Genomic DNA, 19,933 nt, shown 5'->3' with positions numbered 1-19,933 from the left:
ACAATACTCTGGAACCCTGTTACACACCATTTGTGTTGGACGGCCTGGTTTCCCTTAGTGCGAATGCGTTGAACCAGCGTCCAGTGCGCATATTAAGAGATACTGGCGCAGCACAGTCTTTTATATTGTCAGATGTGTTACCTTTTTGCAATGACACTTTAAGTGGCTCCAGTGTGCTTGTGCAAGGCATTGAAATGGGCTTTGTGTCTGTGCCTCTCCATAAGATACATTTATCCTGTGACCTAGCAAAAGGAGTGTTTAAAGTGGGCGTGCGCCCGTCTTTGCCCGTTAGAGGCGTCACATTTCTGCTAGGGAATGACATCGCTGGTGGCAAAGTTATGCCACTTTTAGAAGTTCTAGAAAGACCTGAGATTTTGCAGCCTGATGTGTTGGCTCAGGACTTCCCTGAAGTGTTCCCTGTGTGTGTGGTCACCCGTGCTCAAGCACGTAGTCTGGGTGAAGCAGTTGATTTATCGGATACCCTGTTCGCTACTGAGGTGTCTGGCCCGACTCTTTCCCCATCTGTGATTATTCAGTCTACTGCTGAGCCGAGTGTCCAGCTTAAGGTTCAGGGCGATACTTCCACCACAGAGACAACTAGGTTGCCTATGGTACGAAGCAGTCTTATTGCTGCTCAGAAGGAGGACGTTACTTTAGCAAAGTGTTTTGCTGCGGCTCTTGCTCCAGAGATCGCTAAAAATAAAGAAATTGATTATTTTATGGAAAATGATCTACTGATGCGGAGATGGAAATCTCGCGCTGATTTTGATAATGAGTGGAGTAATGTTTTTCAGATTGTTGTGCCTACACAGTACAGACAGTCCGTGTTATCTCTGGCTCATGAACATCTCTGGTCTGGTCATCTAGGTGTTACGAAAACCTATGACCGAGTGTTGCGACATTTCTTCTGGCCAGGTTTGAAGCGAGATGTGTCTTCGTTTTGCCGTACGTGCCACGTATGTCAGATCACGGGGAAGCCTAATCAGGTTATCAAGCCTGCACCTCTTCACCCGATCCCGGCTATAGGGGAACCGTTTGAGCACGTGTTGGTTGATTGTGTTGGTCCTCTGCCAAAAACGAAATCCGGTAACCAGTTCCTGTTAACAATCATGTGTGTAGCTACCCGGTATCCGGAGGCTATCCCTCTTAGGAGTATAACAGCTCAGTCAGTAGTAAGGGCCCTGATCAAGTTCTTTTCTACTTTCGGCCTTCCTAAGATCGTGCAAACCGATCAGGGTACCAACTTCCTTTCGGGTATTTTTGAACAGGTGTTAACATCCCTCTCGATATCACATCGGATCTCGAGTGCTTATCACCCTGAGTCGCAGGGGGCACTCGAAAGATGGCATCAGACGTTTAAGTCAGTGTTGCGCAAATATATCATGGAGAGCGGTAGGGAATGGGATGAAGGCGTCCCTTTGGCTCTATTTGCCGTTAGGGAAATAGTGCAAGAGTCACTAGGTTTTAGTCCAGCAGAGCTGGTATTTGGTCACACCGTCAGAGGCCCTTTACAGGTGTTAAAGGATCAGCTAACAGACAAGAGTTCGTCCACCCAGCGAAACGTGCTGACCTACGTGAGTCGCTTCCGAGAACGACTGCACGAGGCTTGTAGTATCGCTAGGGAGAGTCTCTATGCTGCACAACAGGGTATGAAGCGGCAGTTTGATAAAAAAGCACTTCCACGTTCTCTACAGCCAGGTGACTTGGTTTTAGTGTTACTGCCCATTCTGAGTAATTCAATGAGTGCTCGGTTTTCAGGACCTTATACTATTGACAGGAGGTTGAGTGCCACTGACTATGTGGTCAGGACCCCTGATAGAAGACGGAAAACCAGAGTGTGTCATATAAATATGTTGAAAAATTATTACAACAGAGACGAGGTCCAGCCGGAGACACGCAGTGCGCCTCTTGTAGCCACTGTTGCGGCTGCGGTGTCACTAGCAGTGAGCCCTAATGCAGTGAGTGATGAGGATGGCCTGAGTTTACGCAATGCCCAGCAACAGACCCCTCGGTTGTCTAATTCAGAGATGTTGGTGAAACTTCCATCCTTGATGCATCATTTAAGCAGGGAGCAGGAAGCTGACCTACTCTGCCTTATCTCAGAGTTCCCCTGTCTGTTTGGAGATGTGCCTACCCGCACTACGGTGTTAGAGCACGACATAGAGGTGGGTGAGTCCCGGCCTATTAAACAGCACCCATACAGGGTAAATGCACATAAGAGAGCTTTGATGAGAAAAGAGGTTGACTATTTACTTGAACATAATTTAGCTCAGCCCAGTTCCAGTCCATGGAGTTCTCCGTGCTTATTGGTTCCAAAGCCTGACGCTACTGTCAGATTCTGTACAGATTATCGAAAGGTAAATCATGTTACTGTACCTGACTCGTTTCCTATGCCCAGAGTAGATGATTGCGTGGATACCATAGGGTCAGCTCGATATGTCACAAAGTTAGATCTATTGAAAGGTTATTGGCAAGTGCCCCTTTCACCACGTGCTTCTGCTATCAGTGCTTTTGTGACTCCTGACAATTTTTTACAATATTCCGTGATGGCTTTCGGAATGAGAAACGCTCCGGCCACTTTCCAAAGGTTGGTGAATATTGTGTTTAGTGGTGTACCTAACTGTACTGCATATTTGGATGATGTGGTAATACACTCATCAGAGTGGACTGCTCATGTGGACTCGCTAAGAACTGTGTTTCAGCGACTGGCTGATGCATCCCTGACACTGAACCTGGCAAAGTGTGAGTTTGGGAAGGCAACTGTGACCTACTTGGGTAAACAGGTGGGCGGAGGCCAAGTGCGTCCCTTGGAGGCCAAAATCGCAGCAATCACATCTTTCCCAGTGCCCACCACTCGGCGAGAGTTACGCCGATTCCTCGGAATGACTGGTTACTACCGAGGGTTCTGTAGGAACTTCTCTTCTGTTGCAGCCCCAATGACTGACTTGATCAGTCCATTGGTAAAGTTTGTCTGGTCAGACAGGTGTCAAACTGCCTTTGAGTGTTGTAAAGCACTCTTGTGTAATGCGCCAGTACTCAGTGCTCCTGATTTTAGTAAACCGTTTTCCATGGAAGTCGATGCGAGCGGTATTGGTGCTGGTGCAGTTTTAACTCAGATGGATTCTGAGGGTTTGGTCCACCCTGTAGGATTCTTTTCGAAGAAGTTTAATAGTAGCCAAATGCACTACTCTACCATAGAACAGGAGACGTTGGCTTTGCTGCTTGCGCTTCAATTTTTTGAGGTGTATGTTGGGTCTAGTGCGGAGCCTGTGGTGATTTACACGGACCACAATCCGCTAGTGTTTCTGCATCGCATGCACAACCACAACCAACGACTGATGCGTTGGTCTTTTTTTATTGAGAATTACAACCTGGTGATCCACCACAAAAAGGGCACCGAGAATGTGTTTGCAGACGCTCTGTCTCGCGTGTAAATATTGTTGGTCAGTAGTCCTCTAAACCGCTGTGGGAAATTGATATTGATTTTGGGGTTTACGGGATGGTTTAAGGTATCGTCAGCCCTGGGCTGACTCTTTATGGGGGGGAGTGTTACGGACAGTGTTCTGTATGTCCTGTATGTATACATGTGTTGTGTTCTGTCTTGTGGTGTTGTTTTGTTCCCAAGTCCTTATAGACTGGTGATGCCTCCAGTGACTGGAAGGGGGAGCTATTGGGCAGGACGTGCCAGTGAAGTGGCCAGAAGAAGAAGTATCATGGCCGCTCATCTCACCTGCATCCAATCTTCCAATCACCCCACCTGTGACAGATCTCTCGTCAACCCTTCCCCTTTAAATAGTCCTGTGTTTGTTTTGTTGGCGAGAGGAGGCTTTTGTGGTGAGCTGTGTCAGAGCGCTGATTGTTTTGTTTGGTCCTGATGTTTGCTGGTGTCTTGTGTGAGTTTTTACCAGTAGTTTAAGTTGTAGCAGCCTACTTTTGTTTTGTCTTTTGTCTTTGTTTACTTTGTTTGTTGTGCGCACAGGGACTACAAGGATAGGTAAGATACTCCGGGGTTTACATATCACACTCACGTAGGTTTACTGTTTGTTAATACCTCAGGTTAGAGTGAGCACCACCCGCTGTACTTTTGGGTGCTAAGCACCTGTAAAGGGGGGGGGATTTCTTTGTGTTCTTTTTCTTTGGTGCCACTGTTAGTCCTTGTTGATCCCTGTGTTGCTTTGTCTAAATAAATACTGTCTTTATCTTATATCTGGTCTTGTGTTTTGTGTGATTGCACCCTCACTTATTCAGACCTGTTGCATTTATGTTATGTCCAGCTACGAGCCACCAGGGGGCGTAACACTTACATATTGATTTTTCAATTTTGTATTACTATTTCAAATGGGTAAAAGCTAATTTCATTATAGAGCTGAAAACAGCTTATTTATTCGCTATGTCCCTCTTTGCTACACTCTATTTCTCTCTCTCTCTCTCTCTCTCTCTCCGACACACACACACACCATAACAAGAGACTAATCTGTGAAAAGCCTCTCCTCTTTGTGTGCACTCTCAATTAAAAGATGAGCACATAAGAAGACGATCAGAATAGAGCTCAGCAGTTTGGTTCAAGAGGAAAAAAAATCACATTGATTTTCTGATTGGAGATTTTGATTATCAGCAATAATATTGTAACCAACCAAGGATGACGTATGGCTTCCAGGTTGTGAAACACTGTTATTTGCTCTTGTAGAAGCCACAAGTCGGTATGATATCAACTATGTTTTAAGAAAAATTTGCAATGTCATGGACAAATACAACACTACCCATAATCTTCAGGGTCACTATTACAACAATCGGATAGTTCAGTTTTACATTTATCAAAGAGCAGCATCCATAAATCCCCTATTTAACACGCAGCAATGTTTTTAGATATGTGGAAAATTGAGTCCAAAGGGGCAAACCTATACAACAAGGAAGAGAGGGTCAGGGGGGATATCTGCAGCTGATGAAGAGAGATATGTAAGAGAGGAGGAGGAAAGCAGCCAAGATGCTGCTGTGGGAGAGACGCAACAGGTGAGACTGACAATAAACAGATATAGAGCTATTCACAAGTATTGTTCGATTATTTATATGAAACAAAGCATTTGTAAATTATAACTATTGCAGTGGTGCACCTTATATACAGTTATATTTAATAATTCTGTCTGCAAAGGTATTGTATACATCGACTACCACTACAAATTGAATCAAATTCTGTGGGAAACACTATTAATACAATATAAAGCAAGGTTTGGTCAACGGTTATGTGACATTTTCCCTCACCAACAACTTCTTGAATGGATTTTTATATTAAAGTCAAAGAAATTTTTGGAAGATGTTGAATTTTCAAATCTCAAGTATCAGCCAGTAGCTATAACAATAGTGAATTCATAAAAAATATACTTCTGTGTATCTCTGCAGCTCACCTTTTAAAATGTACTGTAAAAAGTCACTATCTTGCTATTTTTATACTGATCTATATATGGTTGTAGTTAGTCATATAAACAGCTCTACTTATATTAGACACCTCTGTTTTCTGTATTTTCTCCTCCATGATTCATCCAGAGATTTATTTAGGGCAGAAACCTGTTTTCAAATCAATAAAACCAATATGAAGCCAGTCTGAAACTGTCAGCGTTGTTCTATTTTAAAACTAGTAAAGCAAGACATGTTGAGCACAATCGCCAACACAACCATTCTATTCCAAAAATAAGTTTGTTAATTTTTTGAAGTTTATCTTTTTATGTATTAATCTGCTTTTGGTAACTGTTGGTAAGACATTATACTGTGTACTGTAAAGTAGATTTTGCAAATTTTAATAAATTAAAAGTTTAAATGCACATTAAAAACTTTTTTTTTTTAAATGAAATGTTTAATGAAGCATTATAATTTTGTCAAATGTGACATTATATCAAACTGACTAATGGCTTAGCTACAGCAGCCTATTAATGGAATTCATAAAACATGCTTGACAGACTGCTCTGACATGTTCAGCCCAACAAACATCCTGTGTTAATTGAAAAGAAAAACCCAACTCCACCCCGACACTGGCAGGTTATGCCAAAACAAACAAACGCTTGAAGTTTTTCTTGACTTTAATGATGCCAACTCTTGTTCTGATAATTGCCATCCCATTTCACAGCCAATTTAAGAGTTGGTTTCAATTAAACCATGGCATGTAAGTGTGTATCCAAACCTTTAAGGAATGTATGAATCATGAGAATGGGGGAAAAGGGAGAGTTTTACAGGGTAATGCAACAGGACAGTACTGTCCCAGAGGAAACCGTGACTTTTGACATGATAATGGTTGGTAGAACTCACCGTTGCCCGATATATAAAATGAGGGAAAAAGGCATTATGTACTTACTAGGCAGCAGAGATTCCCTTAAGGAAACTGCTCACACCATTGTAATGGTAGTGTTACTTGTGTCAATGATATCCCAATTATCGGCTTGTCTTGTGAGTACTCATGTTCTATATTACTATGCTAAGATAAATACAAATATTAACCTGATCCCATTCATCCATTATTCAACTGAAGTATTCTTTCCTTTTTCTTTCATGCCGGTGCCTATTTATGTTTGTCCATATGAACGCACAGTTAATAACAGTGTGGTTTCAATCTCTGTAAATATTATTATTTATTTATTTTTTAATAAAAAAAAAAAAAAAAATACTTACAACTTTTGAAACTAACAATTTAGTAGCACTTAAATGGCACTTACTTATAGCACTTTGTAGTTTTGCTTTATTTTTGAAGAAATTTTACTTTCTTGATTCTTGTTGTTCTGGGTCAGTACCCTCGGGGTTGAATGCACTAATTGTAAGTCGCTTTGGATAAAAGCGTCAGCTAAATGAAATGTAATGTAATGTTATGGAGGTTACACTCATCTCTTACTCTAATGTGACAAGGGAGCAGCTTCAAGGGAAAGTGGATAGGCAGTTCATTGTGTTTTTACCAAAACAGACATGTTTTGTCTGCTAACAAGAGTTGATCATTAAGGACAAAAGTATGTCAAAAACAGGAAGTTTAAACGTGTGTTAAGAGCTGGGCAGGAAACCAACATCTAGAAATTCTGCATTATGCAGGCACAGTGAGGAGGTCAAACACATACTTGATCTACCTCAAATCTTGTAAAGAAGTGTTTAAAACCTCAACCTTGACTCAGGAGCAAAAGTCAAGTATTTAAAAAGGAATAAGATTGTGACATTTCCAGATTATAAATATCTATTTTGACAGAAAATAACTTTTACCTTGATATAAGGGAATTATATTTGGCCATTTCGCCCACCTGTTTTCATGTGTATCCCTTGTAAATATTCTGTAAGTATGTGCTTATTGTTTTGTCTTGAAACACTTACTGTCATCTCCCAGTTTTGATGCATGATCACTGATGAGTTCCTCGCCAACATCCACTATTTGTTCACTATTCCTGCAGTTGTCTTCTCTCCATTTGCGCAGCTTGTCTCTCATCTCTGTGGCCAAAGATATGAAAACCATGAGGACAGTTGTGGTCTGTATCAACACATGTGTGTAAAGTCTGGTACTGCAACTCTGGGAATGTGCAACACACGACTGAAGCTTTGCTGTGATATCGTTTGCATTGAATTATCATCATCTGACCTGATGTGGGTGATGCAACTTAATGTATCAGGGATATTCAGACACCCTGGGGGAGTGAATAGACACGTTGTATACATATTATCGCATAATGTGTAAAATAAGAAAAACTTCAAACCACTGTGATGATGATTGTGCTACGTGTTCACGCATACGTGCACACGACGTGGCTGTAATATCATTATTACATCGCTGTAGTTATTACTGCTGTTCAGTCACACAACCAGAGATCTATTCAAACGTAGCTGCAGCTAGCGTTAGCAGGAGCCACCATGACTGGCGAACCGGCTACAGACAGGGAGTTATCCGACTAAAACACAAAACTCTCGACACGAAGCACGAGTGATGTCACCAATAACTCGTTTAACAAGACAGCTACTGAGAAGGTGTGAGTTCACTGAATGACTGGATGAACCCGAGGATTTAGCAGACAAGCTAACTAGCATTAGCTACGCACTTCACGTTGCCTTGTTCGCTTGTGTTTTGTCCGTGTGGGACAATGACGACTCTCCCTCATGGACGAACACGGACATTCAGACTCCCACACGAACTGTAATCCACTGGTCTCAATGGCACACGAGGAGAATCTATTTTATCTTCAGTCTTACCTTCCCAACCCACATCGTAGAGTTCTGACACCGACGCCATCTTTTTTCTTTTGACAACATACGTCGTGCGCCTACGTCACGGACTTAAGCGCTTGGGCCATAAAAAATAAACGAAAATATATATATATTCGTATATAATAATAATGAATTTTCAATATATTATTATTATTGGTAGTAGTAGAAGCAGTAATAGTAATAGTAGTAGAAGTATAAGTAGTATTTAGACCATGTGTTTCTTTTCTATAAAGTAAGTGGAGTGGTTCATTTAAAAAGCTTATATATTTTTATCAAACAGCATGACTTAATCATTAAGTTTTTCACTTGTTTATTTAAAAGTCTATTTAAAGTTAAGTTTATAATAATAAACGAGAAAAAGAACAACAAGAAACTCTCAATATATTATTATTATCAGTACTAGTAGTCGTGGTAGTAATGGTAGTAGTAGTAGCAGTAGTAATAGTGGGAGAAGAATATGTAGTATTTATACCATTTGTTTTTTGTTCTATAAAGTAACTGATGCGGTTCATTTAAAAATCATGTATATTCATATCAATGGCATGACTTAATAATTTTGTTTTTTACTTTAAAAGTATATTTAAAATTTGTATTATTATAAAACAACAACAATATTAATGATAATCATAACAATAAAGCTATGACCATTGCACTTTCAGCAGCATGCAGCATGATGGTAAGTAGGTTACAGCATTTAATCCAGATGATGTCTTTGTCATTCCTCTCCTAAGAATTGGCTAGGATGTCTGAGCCTACAATTTATCAGTGTCCTTTGGAATATGAAATGTGCTTTCCAAGCATATCTACCATCCTGATTTCCCTCAGGAGCTTCTGTGAATCTCATCCCCATGCCGCGTCTGCTCTCTTACACACTTCTCTCCTACCACATTAGATATTTGTTACACTAAAAACTTGCTTACAGAGACATTTCAGTGATCTGATGTCATATATCCAGAGCACATTGCCCACAGCTAAGCTTTGTTGACATTATGTTGTGAAGGGCCCACAAGGAAAAGTTTTATGTTAAAAGGTCCCTGATTTTTATAATAAATCTTGCATCATCAGTTACAGGCAAGAGCAAGTGCACATGAGAAGAATTAAATGTCATCAACTCTTTTATGAATACAAATAAAAAGAATGTGTACACTTTAAGTTACGCTCAGCTTTGGTGATTTGAGCACTTGTAATTTCCAAGTCTGCACATAGCAGTCAGTTGATCTGTGGTTGGGTTTTCACTGGAACAAGAAATACCAAATAAACCACATCCAAACAATAATACACTGTCTTCTGGGGCAGAGGGCTTCCCCTGTCTGCCAAGGTGCCACTGAAGGCCAGGGCCCTAATAGTGGTCTGCAATAAACACTGTGCAGTGGCTGTGACTTTATGGTGGCATGAGGGGAAAAGTGCTCCGTGAACAAGCTGTCTATAACTCTGAGATGCAGCTGTATGTGGTGGGGGTGAAAAAAACCTTTTGACATAAGGCATCTGTTTAACTTGGAGCTGCGCTCTTGTACAGAAATGTCACAATATGGGAGATCAATTGCAGCCATCTGAAAACCCAAATTGTACTACTTGACTGTTGCTTACGTAGGTTTCCATGCTCTGGAGGCCCCCACATATGGCACATGGGACAAGCATATATATATTTTCCTTTTCAGTCGCCATGTATGAAGAAAAAAATAAATATTCCAGTAGAAACACTTCACAGCCATTATATTTTGATTTCTGACAGAAGCAATCAGAGTTGGCAATCTCTAAAATGAACAGTTATGGACAAAAAAATTGAGGTAAGGTTGAGGTGCTCTCTGTGGTTTTGAAATAGTTCCTGTTCCATCTACATTTCTTTTTTGTTGGTGTTGTACAGAGGTTTGCGGAAAATGAAGACAGATGCAATTAGCAACAATGTTTGGACTCAGCCTTCTGGAGCCGGCGGCACCGTGTTTACTTTGAAATCTGATTAGGTCTCATGTCTGACCAAGTTGCTTTCACCTTGTCCCAAATAAGTCTGTACAGATGACTTTAGCACGCTTTGCCTGTGATGGACTCCCTCTATTGCACCTTTGACCTCACCCATATCCTCCGTGCAGAGGCCCCGAGCGGGAAATTATGACACACCACAATTAGGCGCCCTCACTGCCTTGCCCTCCCCCTCCTGGCTTCAGTGTCAAGAACAATATTCAGCCGTTTTCCAGAGCAGCACCATGCTGGGAGATGACATTACTTACACAGTACGGAGCTGAGGACGTACTGCTCCCCAGACACCTCATGCAGCTTGATTGCTTATTGTGGCTGGGCGTATTACCAGATGTCATGTGTTATGTGTGGCTGGATTAGTTTTAATCGCCAATCATCCCATCCCATTAAATTTGAACAAGGCATTACAAAGCATGAAATTACCTCCAGCGCACACTGTGGGTGATGTGCCCAATTCATCATAAGAATGGATTATAGAAATACTCATAATGTAATGTTGATTTCCCCATTTATGTGGTCCTCCTGGAATTTATTACAATGAAAAGGTCAAATTGCACCACAGTATTATTAAACTGAAGATTTCATCACTGAAAAAGGATTTGGCTGTGTCATAACAATTATGACAACTTCAAGCACAATATTGTATTTTATTTCTCAGTCACATCCAAGAATCAAATCTTCGTCATTCTTAGTTCCAGTAGCTGGTGGACTGAATCGTCATTCCTGCAGCATTTATTTATACAAGTCTAATTTTAAAGCGCAGAGCAGTTCTGCGCCCTCTCAGGCAGTCTACATTGAGATTGGACATTCAGAGAAGTCGTGCTGGTCTCACTTTCTTGCAATTATTTCAAGTATGGTTTCATTCAGCAGTCTCCACTTAGCTACATAAATGCACACAATAGCAATTATTACAGACACAGGAAAGAAGAACATGCACACTTCTCCCCTGTGCAGGAAGCCTGCAACTAAACAGCATAATCAGTCATAATCATTATCAGATTTAACAATTTTTCTGGTTAGAATGCTCATGACCGCAAATTTGGAGATAGTGCCATGTTCTCTGTAATGTCATGTTTTCAATGAAAATTGCAGAGGAAGAGTGAAGTTATGCATAGCGAGAGGAGCTAGCATGGGAGAAGAGCTTGTTGAGGAAGAATTAGCAATTGATCGACTTCCCTATGCAGCTTTTGGGATGCTAATGATTGTTGAGGAATTGTTGACCATCCTCACACATTTGTGTTTATGCCACTATATATAATGTATATTGCATATTACATTATATCTGTACAGGAGAACAGTGTCTGTCTAAATTCCAAAGATACTTCCTTCTCTCTCTAAGCAGCAGGGTCCTGTTATAGATAAAGGGCCAACCAACAGTACATTGTAGTGTCTACGCTTAGTGACTTTCATATCTAACTCAGATGCGCCCAGAGAGAGAGGCAGCAAATTCATCTCTCACCAACTTCAATTCTTTTGCGTATTTCACCAGTGGCAAGAAGTAAGGACACAAAGTGATTTAGGAATGCAAACTTAAGGCTTAACTACTTAATAGGATGCAAACACCTACATGTAACATAGAGAGTGACAGAAATTCTAGCCATTCATGGATGTGCTGTTTAATGGGTAAAGCCAGCAGAGTAAGATATATGGGGATGCTGTGGAAGACATCTTCAGATTTGGGGGGGACAATTGCTCATGTTACTCTGTAAGTGTTTGTATATTGTTCCACCCTCTGGTCTCCTTGATGCATCAAGTCTACATTAAAACCTTCTGCATTAGACATCAGCTGCTGCCTGAGTTCTCCTTTCACCAGCTTCCAGAAAACGTCCATACCACTGATGTGTGTGAGCACAAGTCACTCCTTGTATGTTTTGCGGACATGTGTTGCACAGATGTTCTGCCATGCACTGTGCCATTGGGTACTCGCTCTAAGTTTATATTGTTTTCTGGCCCATAGGCCTGGTCGATAACCTCCATCCCGTTGCCATTGAGTGTGACAGCGCTGAAGTCAGCACTGGCCTCTAAATAAGGAATGCGGGCCGCTGATTTATAACCTGACACACACTCGGAGCGAGGTGATGCATATCTAAAAAGTTTACAAAAGAATAATTGAAATTCATATGAGATGCTGGAATTTGAGCAGGGATGCTTGGCTTTGCAACATCCAGCACCAGGTCATTTGTCTTCAGATCTTATTGATTTATATTTTGACAGATAATAGACCGAGGCCAGTGGTGGGTGTCTTTGGCAGTGTTGTCTCTTCTCTCTCTCTTCGAATCATCTGTTGACCATGAAAGCTTTCAGGGAACTGGAGAGTTGAGGTTTTTCTTGGAATATTTGGCCCTTAAATGGAGCACCCTTCAAGCTTATCCATTGAGGCTAAGGAGCATTTTCGTCAGCATAAACAGTGATGGATAACTCTTTTGCAAGCTGAAATGTCTTCATGACAGCATAAAGCAGTGAACCTGGATATCATGTGAGGTCAGAGCCACCGCTGGCTGGAACTGCTTCATCCAACAAAACACAAACAAGCTTTAATTCACAGAGACAGAAATGGTAGACGGCTGTTTATGTTTACTCCATTTTTATGGACTTGAAGCTGCGATAAGACTTTAACCTAAATTCATCAGCCTGCTGGGTTGTTTCTACTTAAGTCTGATTTTGTGCTTTACTGATGGTTTCAATCGCTCGATGCCCATTTTCGCAACCCTCTGCAATTCCTGAGTTTGGCTTTGATTTTCTCTACAGGGATGCATGAGCAACCTGGCACTGCCACTTTTACAAAACAATGGCTGAGTTTAGTTCAGACCCTGATAGTCTCCAGTGGTTAGATTTGTTTGGTTGACAAATATCATTATGTAGGCAAGACTTTTTTTTATCATATGTAAAAAACTGAGTAAAGGATATTTTTGAGCAGTGGGATAAACTAATTAGGGCCCGAGCACCGATGGTGGGAGGCCCTATTGTATTTAGAAGGATTTGTATTTTCCTTTCGGGGCTTTTTCAGGGCCTAGACATGCTCAAATTCTCACCAAAGTTTGCGGGAAATTCAAAACCCTAAAAAGTATCTGAATTCTGGAGTAATTTCTGCCATTTTCCACATTTTTACTTTGATTAACTTGTCCCAGGGCATTCATCAGATCAACTTGATATTGAGATGAATGTCGTCTCAACAAGATGGAGATATAAACCACCTTGAATTTCGTGTTTGCGTCCCACGGTGGGACCGTGGCGTGGCGTCAAAATTTCATTACACGCCATCAAAACACAAGGTTGTGTATCTCGGACATGCATGGTCCAATCGAGTCCAAACTAGACATGTAAGACAAGAGTCCCGGCCTGATTACATCTACACAGAAATCATGACTTAAGATCACAACGCCTCCTGGTGGCAGCAGGAAATGTCTTGATTTTTGCATGTCTTACACTTGGATGTATTCCTCCTCATCCACTGACCTCAACCATGTCAAACTGTGACAAAAGGGTGTCAAGATATTGATAATGTAGGCATAAGATTACTGTGACTTTAAGTCAAACGCTGTATTAGTGGCGTAGCGTTAAAGTTCATCAACTTGCCGTGACACATGAAATTGTTGTAACTTCGGTGTTCAAGGTTCATCCTCTCTCAAACTATACATTCGTCTAGCAACAGCCCCCCCGCAGACATTCATATGGATTTAAGGAATGGGTGTGGCAAAATAACTGACTAGCGCCCCCTAAAGTGCAGCCCCGGCACCACGATTGGCCGACATGTACAATCGGTAGGGCCATGTGTTTTTACATAACAAACAAAAAAGTCTCCTGGATAGATATGCTAGACAAAACAGGAGGCCCTCCATTTTGGCTTTAGTGGCCATTTTGGCCATTTTAGACATTTTTACTTTGACGAATTTGTCGTAGGGCTTTTATCAGATCAATTTCACATTGAGATGAATGTCATCTCAACAAGATGGAGATATAAACTACCTCGGTATATACGTTTTCATTTCACGGTGTGACTGTGGCGTGGCGCAGAATCTTGATGATTCGCCCAGAAAGAGTCAATATTGACACGTGAATGATATCAGCTAACAATACCAACACCTGCTGCTCATTATACTAGCGACTAACAATAGCAATTAACGATACCAAGACCTGCAGCTCATCTGATGCAGCAATTATTCTTGAGAGAGACAGTGGAGTAAAAAGAAGCCACAGTGTTCAGTAATCAGCCAAGAGGTACACAGAGCTCCATTTTTGTAATGAATCAAACATGTTATTAACCCTCAAACACAAATATATTCTGCAGCCGATATGCAGGCGGGAACTTCTGTGTGAATATGGGCTATACAATTGATTGTGGATTGATATAATACAATTTTTAAATAACAATAGGTCTATGACTATTAGGAACACACCAGTGACAGTTTTCCTGATCCGTATAATTATCACAATTATAGACACAAGTTGTGGAACAGTCATAGAATAAAGAAACAATGCCGACTATCAGTTTCACAAAAGAAACAATTTATGGTTTGCTGTTTGAAAGCTCTCTGTTTTGTTATGCACTCATTATATTAAGTCACCTGCCTTTCATTTGCGCCAGTAATAAATTACAACAGCCACCAAGCCTACAAATAAAACCTAACTGGGGTGTAAAAAGCTGCTTGCATGGATGGCTTGGATGCATCCCAATTAAAACTTGATATCTTATCACAACTTCTAGAATGTACCACCAATGTACACATTAACACTGACACTCTCATACAGAGATAGAACTATTCCCTTCTGTTTACAGCAAAGTGCACTCAAATGAATCATGGTGCATATGGACTTTTTGATATATTACATTTACTTATTTGATAGAGATTTTTTGCCAAGTCATCATACAACTGTGGAGCAACACTACAGCTTAACTAAAGTAGGGAACCTTGAAGTAAGTACGCAGCTAAATATGTCCAAAAAGACAAAGTGTATGAGATCTAGCACAAAATCCGCAGAAGTGTTATCTAGGGATGGTGTGGGGTTGTAGGTGTTAGGAGAGAGGAAGAGATGAGTCTGCAAGACATTCTTGAAGATAGAGGGACGCCCTTGCTCTATTAGCATAACTTGTTCCACCATTGGAAGAACCACAAATGAGAACAGTCTGGACTGTGATTGCCTTATGTGCATGGATGGCAATGCCAGACCAAGTTCCTTGGAGTAACTGTACTATATAGTAATTATATTGCAGAAGCTGTATTGTAACTACAATTATATATATTTTTTAAGTCTATATATATATAAGTCTCAAATAAAATACTAGGGCTACGTTGGAGCACTGACGGGCCCGAGCACACGCATTTTGAAGCCTGTTGCGGTTAGTGGAGAGAGTGATCAATGACCAAGCGCACGTCTCCGCATTGCATACGTTTTTCACACTGCGGCAAGGATAAACGCTTCACTTCCTGCGTCTGTCACGCATCGCTGGACCACGCTCGCTAATCACGCATTACGGTCCACCCCATCAAGTTAGAAAATTCTAATTTAGTTTTAAAACGAGGCTTACCTCCTTTTCGCAGTAGGTGGTGCCATCGCTATCACTATATTAGACTAATAGATCTGTTCAGGTCAAAAACACTCTTTTCTCTCTTCAGATCGTATACATTTTTCATCTTTGCATCTAAGACATAAAATGATTCTAAAATCACTGACACTGTGACATTAAAGCAAACTGAATGTGTGAATGAGGTTTGAGGCTGAAAGAACAATGCACAGAGGAGTTATGATAAATCCCTCTTTTTTGGCGAATCATCAAAATGTCACGCCACGCCAGGGTGACACTGTGTGATAAAATCATATCCCAAGGTTTATATCTCCATCTTGGTGAGATGACATTCACAGAAGTTGAAGTTGATCTAATGACTTATTTGTTCGTCATGAAAAGTCAAATGTCCCTATAGATTTTTGTACATGTCGGCCAGTCTTAGTGCCGGGGCTTCACTTTAGGGGACGCTAGTCAGTTATTTTGTCACGCCCAGTTCTTAGAACCATATAAATGTCTTCAGGAGGGTGCTGGGGGGGGGGGGGGGGGATGCAACAGGAAGCCATTTTGGATTTAGTGGCCATTTTTTTGAATTTCGAGTTTTCATCTCACGGTGTGATCGTGGCATTGCGTAAAAGTTTGATTACACGCCATCAAACACGATGTTCTGTATCTTAGACATACATGGTGCAATCGAATCAAACTAGACATGTAAGACAAGAGTCCCGGCCTGATGACATCTACACAGAAATTATTAATTACAATCACAGCGGCCCCTAGTGGCAACAGAAAATGTCTTGTTTTTGTAACATCTTACACTTGGAAGTATTCCTCCTCATCACTGACTGCTACCATGTTAAACTGTTTCAAAAGTGTCTCAATGCATTGATAATGGCATAAGATTACTGTGACTTTTCGTAAAACGCCATATAAGTGGCGTTGCGCCAAAGTTCATCAATTCACCGTTACGCCGGGTTCACACCGGATGTGTAAGCGTCGCGTAAACGCTGGTCCGGACACTCAACTCCGCGGCGGTCATCCTGCGATTCCTCTCCGTGATCACACATACAGCTGATATTTGTCATTAACTGCAACGGCGTCCCAGCATTTGTCCTTTTTAATGTTGTCTTTATACAACATGTGCTGAGGATCATACAGCTCACTGTACTACTTCTCCACTTCAATTATTAATTTATTTAATGTCATCCATCTTCAAGAACTTCTCAGCTGTTTGCTCCGTTCAATGTCGGGTGTCGAGGGTAAATTACGTATTCTCCACTCAAGCCAATGTGGAGAGTACGGAAGCCAGCTGTTATTTAAGGCTTGACGCTGGGCTTGCGCGTCCGGTGTGAACCCGGCGTTAAACACGAAATTGCTTTAACTTCAGTGTTCATGCTTCAACCTCCCTCAAAATACATTTGTGTAACAACAGCACCCCCCTCAAGATATTAATATGGTTTTAAGGAATGGGCGTGACAAAATAACTGACTAGCGCCCCCTAAAGTTAAGCCCCGGCACTAAGATTGGCCGACATGTACAAAAATCGATAGGGACATTTGTCTTTTCATGACAAACAGATAAGTCTGATGAACTTGTCCTTGGGCTTTCATTAGATCAACTTCAATTTCTGTGAATGTCATCTCAACAAGATGGTGGCGTGGCGTGACATTTTTATTATTCGCCAAAAAAGAGGGATTTATATAACTACTCTCTGCATTGTTCTTTCAGCCTCAAACCTCATTCACACATACACAGTCACGCCCTGATCAGATCCATATCAATATTGACTCATCATTACAGCGCCACCTGCTGGCTACAGGGAGTGACATGTTTTAAACTTTGATGTACTGCTCTTCGCTGCTTTACAATATACAGCTCAAATTAGCTGTATTTATAAAATAACACTTCAAAGGATTCATATCAAATAATTCTTTGGTTGTCAGTTTGATTTAATGTCACAGTGTCAGTGATGTTAGAATCCTTTGATGTCTAAGATGCAAAGATGAAAGATTTATACGATCTGAAGAGAGAAAAGAGTGTTTTTGACCTGAACAGATCTATAAGTGTAGTACAGTGCTGCCAAAAGAAGGTAAGCCTCGTTTTAAAACTAAATTCGATTTAGATAAAGTTTTCACTACGGGGTCTAAATTGACGGGGTGGACCGTAATGCGTGATTAGTGAGCGTGGTCCACTGGTGCATGACAGACGCAGGAAGTGAAGCGTTTATCCTCGCAGTGCTCAAGAGACGTGCGCTGTCATTGATCGCTCTCTCGACTAACCGCAACAGGCATCAAAATGCGTGTGCTCAAGCCCGTCAGTTCTACAACATAGCCCTAGTTAATTCATGGCCTCGACAAAAAAGCAAAAGAGCTTCAACCGGTCACCCAAAAGAGTCAGATAACACTACCTTCAGCCATTATAATGTTAGAGTCTCAAACTTTAGAACATTGATAAGAAAAGTAAGGTTCTAGGAAAGTGTCTTTAAGGTAAATGGACGTCAAATATATAAGTAGACTTGAAATAATAATTGAATATGTGAAACAATTCATATACATGTACTTAAGATAGTGATCAGGAATTCACAAGAGTAACAGGGAACGGTAAAGTGAACACAAAGGAGGCTTCAGCAAAGTAGAAGCTGTGGTTTCTGTCTTCTTTTTTTATATTAAAGGGAGCTGCCACTGAGCCGGAGCTGACTGTGTCAGAAGCACCCAGTAAAACAGCATCTGGCCGTGGTGAGTGGTGTCCGTTTATGACTCATTTCTACCTGCTGTCAGGCAGCAGGGAGAAGTGAGCGCAGAGGAGAGAGAGCACCGCAGTAACAAGGGCAGAATTGTGTGAGGATACAAGACAGAGAAACCTATTACAAATGGGTCATTTAGTAGCTGATATTGGCTGTTTTTGGTCGGGTATATGGTCAACACATGGGTACCTTTACGAGGAAGCTTCTGAAATGGAGGGGGAAGGAAAGAGGATGGTTCATATGCACAGAGACGACATTCTAAACTTGTGGAAAAGTCAAATGATTGGAAATGATCTTGTTGTTTTCATTCAGGTTTAGCTGGCTGGTGTAAGTGTGGGTTCTTGGTGACTACATTTGCCCTAAGGTGGTTTTAGTCTCATAAAGAAGTCACACACTGGCTTTTAGGAGAAATATCGGTGGTGTCTGGTGGAAAGCCTATGTTTTCATATTCAATAAAACATTCACTTGGATCCCTCTCATAAATTAACCGTTTCACTGAATCAACACCACAATTAAATTATGAGATTTTTGAAAGGTTTACGAGTCACAGTCTTGCATCCTTCTCCAAGACCAAAAAACACGTGTTGAGGCATTTTGGGCTGTTAAGATTTTTTTATTAATCAAGCAGAAAATGAAATCAAATTTTGATCAGTAAGTCCAAAATGTATTCTGCAGCATGACAATGAGCATAAACATGCAAGCAGAGCTATCTTCTAGAAAAGACAAACAGATCTGGTATGACATGAAGAAACTGACACTGCCCAAATACACATTGGTTGAAATGGCAATTTTTCCAACCTACCTGTCAAGTATCTTAAACGACAGAACGCAAAAACCCCAAACTTCTTCACACCTATTTCTGTTTATAAAGTGCACACCACCATGTCACCAAAGTTTTACGCTCCTGTAGAATTGAATTAGAAAATGAATAAAGTCACTGAGCCATAACATTATTAGGTCTTGAACACTGCAAAAAACATGGGAAGCAGGATTTGATTTAATTTTCCATTAGAATTTATTCCAATAGAACAGTATAAACATGAAATCAATAAATCAAAAGGAAGATGTTGATTGGTGCAAAAGAAGAGCTGGGACAATAACAATATTTGAATCATATCTATCTATCTATCTATCTATCTATCTATCTATCTATCTATCTATCTATCTATCTATCTATCTATCTATCTATCTATCTATCTATCTATCTATCTATATATACATATCTATCTATCTGTCTATCTATCTATCTATCTATCTGTCTGTCTGTCTGTCTGTCTGTCTGTCTGTCTGTCTGTCTGTCTGTCTGTCTGTCTGTCTGTCTGTCTGTCTGTCTGTCTGTCTGTCTCACTATCTTATATCTGTCTGTCTATCTATCTAACAGCAGTCTAAAATCAGCATCACCTCATATATATGGATTATCGAGGATCCTGAGGGCGTCTCTGATTGGTCCGTCCCTCTGTATTCAGCTGCATCACACTTCCGCTTCCCTTTCG

General features: G+C 40.9%; 1 protein-coding gene across 1 annotated transcript in view; it reads right to left on the bottom strand.

Annotated features, from left to right (window-relative positions):
* emc2 (ER membrane protein complex subunit 2) overlaps window positions 1-8,249 on the bottom strand; it is a 32,287-nt gene extending 24,038 nt beyond the window's left edge. Inside the window, exons 1-2 of the mRNA XM_061081516.1 lie at window positions 8,206-8,249; window positions 7,339-7,452 (exon numbers count right to left, since the gene is read on the bottom strand). Coding sequence (XP_060937499.1) covers window positions 7,339-7,452; window positions 8,206-8,245 — 154 coding nt within the window. The 5' untranslated portion in view covers window positions 8,246-8,249. The remainder of the gene's footprint in view (window positions 1-7,338; window positions 7,453-8,205) is intronic.
* Window positions 8,250-19,933: the final 11,684 nt, after the last annotated feature.

The sequence above is a fragment of the Limanda limanda genome, chromosome 11 (genome assembly GCF_963576545.1).
Source record: "Limanda limanda chromosome 11, fLimLim1.1, whole genome shotgun sequence".
Taxonomy (NCBI): Eukaryota; Metazoa; Chordata; class Actinopteri; order Pleuronectiformes; family Pleuronectidae; genus Limanda; species Limanda limanda.
The sequence above is the reverse complement of the archived record's forward strand: the minus strand, read 5'-3'. Positions and strand labels throughout refer to the sequence as shown.